This window comes from Alexandromys fortis, unplaced genomic scaffold (genome assembly GCF_014885135.2).
Source record: "Alexandromys fortis isolate MF-2015 unplaced genomic scaffold, M_Fortis_MF-2015_v1.1 scaffold_6, whole genome shotgun sequence".
Lineage (NCBI taxonomy): Eukaryota > Metazoa > Chordata > Mammalia > Rodentia > Cricetidae > Alexandromys > Alexandromys fortis.
The window spans coordinates 10476594-10489032 of NW_026067902.1; the positions used below are offsets into that span (position 1 = coordinate 10476594).

Consider the following 12439-nt stretch of genomic DNA (forward strand, 5'->3'; position numbering starts at 1 on the left):
CCCCTTTGGTGACACTTCAGATGAAAGACTAGGATTCCCTGTTAGCTGCAAATGGCCCTTCATCTCTTCATGGATCTCTGTTTTTTGCTGTTCCTCAGTTCATACTGCCCTTGCTCTCTCTAGATAAGAGACCCTTACCAGAACAGAAAGGGAAGGAACTGTCTTCTCTGACACTCAGTAGGTTTCAACCCTCATCATCCATACTACTCCCAGCCTACCCCTACAGTGCTTGGGAAGGAATCCAGGGCCTATGTATGCTAGGCGAGTTATCCACAACTGGGATACAACCCAGCACCACACTCTCTTGACTTAGAGCACATATGCAAACATCTGTGTGCATGTATACACAAGCACATATACAGCAGGAACAGCTCTACTATGCAGACCTCCATGTTGGCCTCTGTTTAGCCTTTTGTGGATATGCTTGTAGCCTTTCTATTTTAATGTATTTTCAACATTCCTCAACAGAAAGAAATTAGTGTAATAAATTTCTATGAACGCATCGTTTAGTTTCAATAAATAGTAACTTGAATCCAAAGTGGTTTCGTGTGTATTTCAATTCAGTTTTTTTCCTGGAGTGGGCCAGCATCACAACGTCAATTAATAATCTATGCAAGATTATCTGTAACTGCACTCAAAGGTCATTTTTATCCCTTTGAAATTCTCTCTCCCTTTCCAGAGTGTCTGTAGTAAGACTGAACCCTCACGTTTCCAGCCTGCTTGAATCCATCTTCTACAAGCCTGAGACACACATCTGAAATGTACAACAGTATCCTTCCCAGCGTCAAACAACTGTGCAAACCATGGCAGTGCCGAAAAGCTCATGCAGGGTGAAGGAGAGAAGAACAGACTACAGAGACCACACAATTTGGTGCTACTCATTTTATTCTCTGGGGCCAAAGTGCCTCTCTTTTCTTTTTCAAAGAAGAGAAAAAACTGGAGAAGGGAAAATATCAAAGGCACTGGCCACACCTAAGGCACCCTTACCCATGTCTTGGTATTGTTTTAATACCACTGTTTCTTTTTCTAGAAACAAAAGTGAAGGGAAAATTAGCAGAAAAAAAAATCAAATGGAGAACTAGCTCAGATGATTAGGGTCCTCCTCTAACATTCCCACTTCTGTGTAGGGTTGGAGAGTGCACATGTCACTTCATACCTGTACACCGGAGGACACAGGTGTCCTCACTCACTACTCTTCACTTTATTCCCGAGACAAAGTCTCTCACTGAACCTACAGCTAGGCTGCTAGCAAGCAAGGCCCCCCCCCCCCCACCAGTGTTGGGGTTAGAAGTTTATGTGCGGCCACATCCGGCTCTTAAGTGAGTACTGAATTCTGCCTCAGGTCCTCATGTACTGAGCCGTCTTCCCAGCCTTCTGACATTCTCCTGTTGGCTTCCATCCTCTTCACCTAGGTATAAAAGGGGCCTGCCTACAGCTCTGCTCACATTAGCTAAAATACACTACACATAACTCATGAAACAGTCAAAACTTACTTGACAGTCCAGTGCTGTTGATGTTTTGGTATTCACTATAAAAAACTGCCTTTTCAAGCATTCCTAGGAAAATAACAGCTGCAATCCAGAACTGGATTCTTAATATATCTTTCCAGTAACAGGCAGACCACATGAGCCAGAGGACACCATACAATATGTAAACAATACACATCACCATGTAAAACTGCAGGAAGAAAAACAGTGTTAGTAGCCTCTGACCCTTCGACTCTAGAGAGTCGACATTTCAGGAGCTTCCCTTCCCTCAGCCCCTTCATTTCCTCATCACTCTAGAAGCAGAAACAGAAGGCTTGTCAGAGCATCCCTACAGAGAAGTTATACTACTGAACTCCTACAAATTAACTTGAGAAAAATGATGAGACATACTCACAATCATTAGAGGCCAGTCTGATGCAGAGATGTATCCATGAGGCCCAAACATAGAAAGAGAAACTAGTCACAGCAGGAGGGAGGAAGAAGAAATTTAAGAGTTAACTAATAATCAGGGTTTGGGGTTTTTTGTTTTTGTTTTGTTTTTACGAGACAGTTTCTCTGTGTAGCCTTCCCTGTCCTAGAACTCACATTGTAGACCAGGCTGGCCTTGAACTCACAGAGATCCACCTGCCTTTGCTTCCCCAGTATTGGAATTAAAGGTGTGCACTACCATGCCCACAACAATCAGGTTTTAAAAACATCTTAAACATAAACTCATTTATCCCCATCTATTAAAAAAAGTATATTAGTATTAAGCATCAAGTTTTAAGTCTTCAAAATAGATGTATGGCAACAAATCCATTTTTGAAAGACATGTTTTAAACAGACAATATAGATTCACATTAATGATAAAAACTATAGAAAACAGAGAAGGCATACAAAGGGATTAACTATACCATTCAAATTCCAGGTTGCATCTGTTTTTTCTGTTTTAATAGAAACGATGAAGATATGGAAGCCATCTTTCTGGGTCCTGGCTACAACATCCTGCAATAAGGAGAGTAAGACTTTGTTCTTTTAAACAGATTAGCAAGTGAGATACAGTTAGACACTCAACATCTTTAAACAGTTTTAGTAACTGAACAGATAAAAGCGAGAAGAAATGGCAGACAGTGGATGGGAACAGTCCTGCCAAACTTTTTCTTACCCTACACCCCCATACCCAGACGGGGAACAAAAGGTTCTCATTCTCAGTAATATTCTACTACCTGTACTGCCACAGGTTCCCCTTGGATTCTCATTCTATATTTTCTTTAATATTATCACTCAAATATTTTTTCTATGTTGGTCTTGGTAGCACATGCCTTTATCCCAATACTTAGGAGGCAGAGGCAAGTGGATCTCTGTGGGTTCAAGGCCAGGTTGGTCTATATAAAGCTTCAGGCTATCCAGCACTTCAGAGTGAGACCCTGTCTTAAAAGGAAAAAAAATTGGGGCTGGAGAGATGGCTTAGAGGTTAAGAGCACTGGTCCTCTCTTTCAAAGGACCTGAGTTCAACTCCCAGCACCCACATGGTGACCTACAGCCATCTGTAATGGATCTCGTGCCCTGTTGGGGCATGCAGGGATACACGTGGGCAGAACACTGTATATATATAATAAATAAACAAAATCTTTAAAAAAAGAAATCTAACATTGGGAATTCTCATATTTCATCCTAATATTATTGAGCATTCAATTATAACAAAATGTTGTTTTTTAAAAATTGAGAGAGAAGTGAGATAATGTCAAAATTAAGTCAGACTAGCCAGAGAAGTTGATTCTGAGGTCAGTCTGGGCAGCAGTAAGACTGTGTCACAAAACAAAATTAAACTATAGATAGAATTGGTCCTCAGACTCCACAGGGAAAGGTCCCAGCACCACCCCCAGTAGGTTCCAAAATCCTTCATATACAATGCCATGGATGTGCAGCCTCCTGCACACTTAAAATCATCTCTAGGTTGTTTCTTAACCTAACATGTAAGTGCTATGCAGACAGCTGTTACGCGGATTGTCTAGGGAATGACATGAAAATATCTGTAAAAGCAATATGGCACAGTCCACACCATGGAGTACTTTCTTCCTTTCATGGCTTACTCTTCTCCAAAATTAGATGGTTTGTGCCAGTCACTGTACTGAATGTCTTCCTATTAGATTTCTCTTTGGAATAGCTGAGGAAAGATGTGAAGTCAGTATATACATGCTACATTTAAGCTCTCCTATCCCAAACTCAGTACCTACACATGACTCCTCCTGACCCTCTATAGTTCTTACTCAGTCTCTGCCTCTTAGTAATTCCCCAAAGGCCACAATTTCTCCCACCAGCTGTGCTATACTCCTGCTTTCTCATTGTATGGCGACAGCAGCAACCCACAGCTACACCGTTTTGCACACTGAGAAATTGAATTTTTTTTTAAAGAAAAAAAACTGGCTGCAGAGCTAGTCTTCAAAAAGATTTTAAAACAAAAGCAGAAATAGTATATGTAAAATATATATTGAAACAAAAGAAAATACTGCTTTAAATAGTTTCTCTTTTTCTTTTCCAACTTAAATAATTATCATTCTCCAAGCAGCCATCTGATTGATTTGTCAATCTCACTACAGTTTATGCATATTGGATTTAAAGACAAAGGGTTTACCGTTGATCCTTCTTGGCTTGAAACATTTCTGCTGCCTGTTAGCTCTTTATTCTGAAAAAGAGTAAAACAATACCATTCTATATTACTGCAGATAATAATTCATTCTAAACAATGGATTTATTGTCTAAGTTATCTAATTATAACAATTATCTAATAACAAGCCACCCTAAATAACTATATTTCTATGGAGAAAAGTTGTTTTTAATAACTAAGACAAAGCTTTAGAAGAAAATAGATTTAAAAGTTGAACATGAGAAAATAAGTGTCACTGTACTCTGAACATGAGTTAACAAAGTTCTTCTGTGGGGCTGGAGAGACAGACAGTTCAGCAGTTAGGAGGACTGACTGCTCTTTCAGAGGACCAAGGTTCAATTCCCAGTACCATATGCAGCCCACAATTGTCTGTAACTCCAGTTCCAAGGAATCTGGTATCCTTATACATACATACAAGCAAAACAACAATGCACATAAAACAAAAATAAATAAAGCTTTTTAAAACGCTATCTTTAAAAAAAGTTCTTCTGCTTAAAAGAAAAAGTTCTTGCTTCCTTAATAGTGTGATTAATGTTGAAGAGTGGGTATGGTTAGAGAAATGCAGGAAATAAACAGGGGCTCTAAGTGCTAAAGCTCTGTACTTGGTCGAAACCTGCAGTTTCTGAAAACCACTGAGGCACATTTGTGTTCTTTTCTTATGTTTATTATGCTTCCAAACACATTTTAAAAAGAAGTTTAAATTTTTTACTAAAGGCATTTTCACTTTATAATTTCTAGGAAAAAGTAAATTATAATGATCCATAATCTCCCTATCTGCTCATCTAAGAATTTCTATTGCTATGATAAACTCCATGACCAAAAGCAGCACAGGGAGGAAAGGGTTTAATTCTTACAACTCTCAGGTCACACTCCATCACTGAGGGAAGTCAGGACATGAACCTGGAGGCAGGACTGAAGTTGAAGCCATGGAGGAACACTGCTTACTGTCTTGCTCCCCATGGCTTTCTCAGTCTACTTTCTTATAGAACTCAAGACCACCTGTCCAGTGTCCTATACCACCACCCACAATGAACTGGACCCTTCCACATTAATCATTAATCAAGAAAATTCCCCCACAGACTTGTCTACAGGCAATCTGATGGAGGCATTTTCTCAATTAAAGTTCCTCTTCCCAGATGATTATAGCTTGTGTCAAGTTGACACCCCTGCCTCCCCCCTCCCCCCGACTCCACCACACCATCCCAAAACCCCAGCAAGTCAGGTATGACTGTTTTATTAACATTTATAAGACCACTTGCTGGGAGACAGAACAAGCGCATAAGAAATGTTCAGGCAGGGGCTGGAGAAATGGCTCATAGGTTAAGAGCACTGGCTGCTCTTCCAGAGGTCCAGTTCAATTCCCAGCAACCACATGGTGGCTCACAACCATCTATAATGAGAAGGGATAAATGCAGGCAGAACACTTTATACATAATAAAAAAAAATCTTTAAGAGAAATGTTCAGGCTGTCAAATGCTGGTGACAAGGCAAGAAGACCTTTGGTAAGGGTAACAGATCACTGGTCTTAACAACACTGATAATCTTGACCAGGGCTCATATGACAGGATGCTGGGAGCAAAAACCAGAGAACAGTGTAGAGAAGAATGAAAGATAAAATGGGAGAGAGCAGATCATAAAAACCTCTTGTAAGGTTGAAAAGAGAATGATCTGGAAGCATGGTGGTGCACACTTTTAATCCCAGCAATTTGGAGGCTAAAACAGGTATATCTGGGTTCCAAGACAGCCTTGTCTACATAGAGGGTTCCAGGTCAGTTAGGACTATAATGAGACTACCTCAAATAAATAAATAAAATAAAAAAGGAATAGAATATCAATTTTTTCTTACATCCTAATGCACACATGCAAAAATTAAAACCAAGACTTAAAGGCAAACACCTTCCTTTCTGAAAATACTGACAAAACATTATTCAAGCTTGGCGTTTGTATTCACTTCAAGTAAAATCAGTTAATTTTTAACACGGTGAGGCAGATACTTACAGTTAATGAGGGAAATGCCTGTAAATCACTGCTGCAATCTAAGTTCTCACTTTTTGTTGTCCAACAGTCTATGTTCTTGAAATAAGCACAGAAGTCCGCATCAGCATTAAGTTCATGTTTTTGGGACAGCTCCTATCCAAGGTAAAATTCTAGGTTATAATTTACTTCTACACTTTTTTTTTTCCTAGAAGAAATAAAACTTCATATCTAAAGAATGCCAAAAATTTATTCAGTTTGGAATATTTGAAAATATGCAATAAAATAAAATACCGAAGATAAAAAACTATTAACTGTGATTCTAAGTATAGCTGAAGTGGCCATACCATTTTAGCCATTCCAATGTGTTTGTACCCAGTATCAAGTGCAATCATGGCCTTACTATGAGGAAAGAGATGAAGACACTATCATAGGTGGGCCTGGAGCATAGCTGCCTGGGAAACACAAAGAGACTGTCTCAAAAAACAAAACAGTAGCTGGGATTAGTGCTATGCATCTTTAACATCAGTACTGTTGAGATAGAGGCAGGTATATATCTGAGTTCAAAACCAGCTTAGGTAAGTTCCAGGAGAGTCAGAGGTACATAATAAAACCCTGCTTCAAGACAAAATAAAAATCAACATGCTATCACAAAGAAATAGCTTCTAGAAAAATAAAACATGCCCTAGGGCTACTTCTATTTTATCCTATAGGTAAAAATGTCACAAAGAAAGAGAAAAGTATTTACTTACAAAGACGTAGAAAGCAAATGGTAAATAAATCAAAAGCAGCTAACCTAGTCAAACGCTTCTGGACCAATAACAGAGGACTAAGCTAAGTCACTAACACAAGCACCCCATCTTCCAAGAATTTCCTCTCACAGACCAAATACAGCACAATTGGAGCAGAGCAAATAAAAACATTGTCTCTGGGACACACAGGGAGACTCTGTCTCAAAAAACAAAATAGGTGGAAACAATGGCACACATCTTTAATCCTAGCACTTGGGAGGCAGAGTATCTCTGTGAGTTTGAGGCCAGCCTTGTCTACAAAGACAGTCCCCCATCTTGAGAAAACAAAAACATAAAAACAACAACAACAAAAACTAACTGATCATGGCTTATGAAACAAAGTAAAAATTAATGTGTCCATAATATTGCCTGGGATCAATAGAAAAAAATAGGAAAAACAGGGCAGCTCATTCACAAACACTAAAAAATATAAAAGAAAACTGGAAATAATAGAATCATTGTTTGGCAATTATTAAAACAACTGATTCATAAGGCAAGACTCATAGAATGCTGCTAAAATAAATGGATAGATATTTGATGAAAAAAAAAAATAACCCGGGGGGCTGGAGAGATGGCTCAGTGGTTAAGAGCACCGGCTGCTCTTCCAGAGGTTCTGAGTTCAATTCCCAGCAACCACATGGTGGCTCACAACCATCTGTAATGAGATCTAGCACCCTCTGGCGTGTGGACATATATGGAGGTAGAATGTATACATAATAAATAAATAAATCTTTAAAAAAACCCGATAACCCGGATATTTATATAGCTATAAAAATACTGTCCTACACACCAACAAAAAGCAGTAACTCTACAGTGGAAAGATCAATAAGTACTTCCTCTATCAACTGTTTGAGTTAACATCACCAAACAAAGGACAATTCGGTATTGTGTGGGATGCCTGCTAGAAGTACTTACCTGGAATCTGATCGTGAAGAAGTAGAGCTAGTCAAATTGAGGGACATTTGCTCTAAATGAAAAGGCAGAACTAATAAAATGGAAACCCAACATTACTCAGGATAGAAGCCAAACATAACAGAGAAGGCTTCTAAGCAATTGTCGTAAGATCCATCAAAGAGCACCTTGCAAGGGGCTACAAAGAGCACCCCCCAATCCAGAAGAGGAGACTCCATCCTTAGCACAGACTCTTTCCTCCTCTCTGCCCGTCCTCAGATGTCTCCACTCTCCTCAGTGACTGACTTGAACTCACAAAATCTACTTGTGCCCCTAAGGTTCTGGGTTCCTAGCAACTCATTGTTTGAATGATGAGAAACTTCAATTTCCTTCTCAAATTAAGTTGACTTGTCACAGCCCTCCCACAAGCCTGATTTAAACATTGTTTTATAAGATACCTCACGAGGAGATTACACAGCTTATAGTTTTGTCAAGAAGCACGCACTTTCATTTACTGTCTTAAGTCACAACATCAGTTTGGAGCATTTCTCAATTGTGAGCTCCACGTGTACCTCCTCACCTGGTCCTCTATCAAATCCTCTTACTGACAGTCCTTCAGAGCTTTGTATACACTACAGACTTGTTTCCACTCACCTCCTCCAGCTCAGGGTATTCGTTGTGACAGGTGTGATACTTCAAATGCCACTCTATGGTAAACTTCACAGGTGCAGAACAACTGAACGACTTCACTGTTCAGACAAAGAGTTTCATTGTACATTAATAACAGTCTATATGGACTTGAGACTTAAGAGTACTGTTTGAAACTGGCTGTTTTAATGCTAACAGGAGTAAAACATTACCTAATTTCTCTAAATCACTGAGAAGGATAAATAAAATGAGAAGAATAAATTCATTAAATTGTAACAGTTGGCCAGAACTTACTACAACTATTCAAATGTAAGTCCTATGTTATAATCAACTAAGCATCCTGGCTTGTTATGCTATGGCCTCTCTCAGTCTAACATATTCTCTCACTTACTCATCCAAACCATGCTGAATAAACTCCTTGCTGTGTAGCACAGAAGGCCAGCAGCTAACAAGAACAGCTCCTTCTTATGAACAACAATCTGTTGGAGTTAACAAGTGGGTGCTCTGTGAGGATGAGAGGCTGAGAACAGGCTGTCAAGGGCACTGGACACCTGACATGACCCATGATCTAGGGCTAAGGCATGTTACCTGGAGGAAAAAAAGCAGGCTAGTCAAGTGAAGCAGTCAAGCCTAGTCTAGTTGTGAGTCTAGACCAAGGATGACTGCCTGGATACAGGTCACACAGACCGAGAAGTCTGACCTTTAGTTTGAATACCATAAGGCACCACCAATACTAAAAGTTCTAGGTGGCATGATTAAGACTGAAAAGGGTTAGATCCAAAGCCAGAGAAAGCTCTTGTTGGGAGTGTCTATGCCACTACAGCCGACTTCCAGAGCAAATTATCAGGAAAGGGCAGAGAAGCCAGAGCATCTTTCTCCAGCATAGCCTCACACTTAAGAGCAACTCTGTAGAACGTGGTGGATGATGAGTACCAGAAGGTGAGGGTCACTGAGGATCATCTTTAAAGGATGGTAACCCAAACAGAGCCCACCAATAAGGCTGATAGAATTGAAAAAACTCTATTGTTATACATAACTAAGCCCTGAATGAAACAAAATTTTAAAATGTTAGAATCAGTTAAAAACAAAAAGTTCAGTGTTGTAAAATATTATTTTAACTAGTCAAAGATGTGTTACATTGGTTTATGCTGCAGAATATTACTTTAACTGTGTAAAGGTGTGTTACTTTTGTTTATGCTGTATTTGTTTAACAAAGTAAGGATGTGTTGCACCTGTTTTACCTTGCCTGCGTAAGGCATCTAATTGGCCTTATAAAGAGCTGAATGGCCAATAGCTAGGCAGGAGAAAGAATAGGCAGGACTGGCCAGCAGAGAGAAAAATAGGAAGAGAAATCTAGGCTTGAGATAGAAAAAAGAACCAGGAAGGAGGAGAGAATGATGGTCAGACAGGCAGACACCAGCCAGTTAGACATAGAGAAGCAGTGAAAGATTTACAAAAGAAAGAAAGGTAGGTAACAAGCCCCAAGGCAAAAGGTAGATAAAGAAAAACAGGTTAAGTTAAAAGAACTAGCCAGAAATGTGCCTAAATTAGGCCAAGCATTCAACACTAGTAAGTTTCTGTGTCATAATCTGGAAGCTCGTTGGTGGTCTAAAAGAAAAAGCCTGGTAAAATTCAGCTTAATGTATCTTACATTAGTTCATATTATTGGGTTCATTTATAATATGTCAGAATTGTATTAGTATACTTACCAGAAAACTTTATATCAGTAGAGTTAAACATAGTTTTCCTAAATATCAAAGGTCCTGATTTCTAAAATGAAAAACAAATACAGAAATATCTTAGTTAAAACTTTCTTTCTCTATTGTTTAAATCTAGTTTCATCTTCTAAATACAGCACTCTAAATCCTATGACACTGTCTGAGCAGAGTGATTATCTTTTAAAGTTCCCACATCTAGCTTTTGAGTCAAGACATTTTAAAACTATAAAACTGGGGCAAGAGAGATGGCTGGGTGGTTAAGAATGCCTACTGCTCTTACAGAGGATGTGAGTTCAGTTACCAGCATCCATTATCACAAGGTTCACAACTCCCTATAAATCCAGCTTGATGTCCTCTTCTGACCTCTGCAGGTACCTGAATTCATGTACACATTTTCCCCTACCCCATACATGTAATTAAATATTAAAAATAAATCTTTAAAATGTAAATTAATCACATCTCTTGCTCGCTTACAATCCCATTGCTATGTCTATTTCCTAGTTATCTTCAGTAAGGAATGGTGTAGGAGGTCCTTCTTTCTATGTGTTGCTTGTATTGGTTAATGAATAAAGAAATTGCTTTGGCCTGATAAGCCAGAACTTAGGTAGGCAGAGAAGACAGAACTGAATTCTGGGAGGAAGAAAGCAGAGTGAGAGAGGAATACCATGGAGCCACCTGAGTCAGACATGCTGAATCTTTCCAGGTAAGCCACTGCCACGTGGCGATATACAGATTAATAGAAGCTAAAATAATTAGCAGTTCTGCCAAAATCCCTGTAACGGCTTTCTGTAATTCATATCCAAAACTACCTACTGATAATCCCAGGTCGAAATCAAACCCCAAATAGATGGGGGAAGGGTATATGTCTGGCTCATGATAAACAATTAAAAAAAAATCCAAGTTAGGTGACATAATAAACACATTAGTTTAAGTGCTCCGAGCTGCAATTCTGTGCCTATGAACCATAGTGCTCCCTCATGTGGAGCCAAATGGCAGCTGCGCTGTATAGCTGGCTTCAAACTCTCCTTCCTAAGGGAAGAGGGCAGTCTAAAGCTTAAAAAGTTCACAAGGCTGACAACAGTCCGCCCTGAAGTTACAGGAGCAGGAACAGTTGCTAGGGTGGAGTAGCTGCCTGCAGGTTGTAGCGTGGATCTTCAGTGACATAGCTCTCGGTTCTTACCCACGCCAGGAGCACCCTGGTTCTTATGAGGGACCACAGTGCACTCGCTGGTCCACTAAGCTGGACTCCACAGTCGCTACTTTCATTTGTCACCATCCTATCAGAAACAGTCTCAGAGGAAAGCCACATAACAGCTACCAATTTCAAGAGACACACTGTTCAAACTCAGCCAGCTTCAAAATGCTCTGTCTCCGTCCTGGACTGTAAGGCTAAAGTCTAGTGAAGTAGGTCTACGGTGACCTTCGTTCCCCACCTTCCAGAACTTCATTCAACATAAACATCCATAATTTCCCACAATGCTATTGTTCCACACCTTTTCTCACAAAGGAAATAGATAATCGTCTTTTCAGACTAGCTACACACCTCCCCGGTCTGGCTCCATCGGTACTTGAATACTAGTATCCCAAGAATGCTATGATGTACTAAGTATCTACTCATAAATGTGTTTCCCACACTGTCCTAGCTCCTTAAGAGAAAGCACTGTATCGAAAGTTCATCTTTGCAAGAGTAACGACCAATCTAGTGCATGGCATACAGCGGTGCTCAACCTATTGGCTGAGTTTTGTATCCAAAAGAACCTTTTTTTTCTTCTGATGAACTCACAAAACAAATGAAACTCTCATTCTTTCTGTTCTAAAAGACAAATTCTGACGAGTCAACTTAAGAAGAAAATAATCAGCCTGCTTATTGCAAAGAAAAGCTTGCTGATGCTCCTGGTCTGACCTAAAGAGGAAATAAACTCTGCCTGATCATAGCAAATGATAATCAAGAAACAAACTTCTCTGCTTGTCAAAAGAGGCTGTCATTCTTCTCCGTGGGAGTCTTACTATCCAAAGTATGCTGAGCAAAGATCTTTACAGTTTTCACGTAGCTGATTCGCTTGCAGTGTTTTTACTTTCAGTTTACAAACGCTAGCTTGATTACATTCACTACAGAGGCAGCAGGAACTGTGAATCGTGCTTCAACAAATGCTTTTTATTGATGAGAAGTTCAGCATCTGGGATGGGCAGCCCCTATCGCTGCTAAGTCTATAACACGGGGCACCGACTCAGAACGATCTTCAAAGAAATGCTACACTGAGCCCTGCAGGATACAGAAACAAG

The 12439-nt window shown here is 39.7% G+C and overlaps 1 protein-coding gene across 3 annotated transcripts in view; it reads right to left on the bottom strand.

Annotated features, from left to right (window-relative positions):
* The window catches only part of Tmem87b (transmembrane protein 87B), a 39455-nt gene that overhangs the window by 25719 nt on the left and 1297 nt on the right, over nucleotides 1-12439 (bottom strand). For 2 of the 3 annotated variants that reach the window (XM_050133488.1, XM_050133479.1), the window contains exons 2-8: nucleotides 10148-10208; nucleotides 8445-8539; nucleotides 6133-6264; nucleotides 4102-4152; nucleotides 2381-2471; nucleotides 1882-1943; nucleotides 1494-1677 (exon numbers count right to left, since the gene is read on the bottom strand). In XM_050133488.1, coding sequence (XP_049989445.1) covers nucleotides 1494-1677; nucleotides 1882-1943; nucleotides 2381-2471; nucleotides 4102-4152; nucleotides 6133-6264; nucleotides 8445-8539; nucleotides 10148-10208 — 676 coding nt within the window. The remainder of the gene's footprint in view (nucleotides 1-1493; nucleotides 1678-1881; nucleotides 1944-2380; nucleotides 2472-4101; nucleotides 4153-6132; nucleotides 6265-8444; nucleotides 8540-10147; nucleotides 10209-12439) is intronic. The other variant, XM_050133496.1, reaches the window with a different exon arrangement.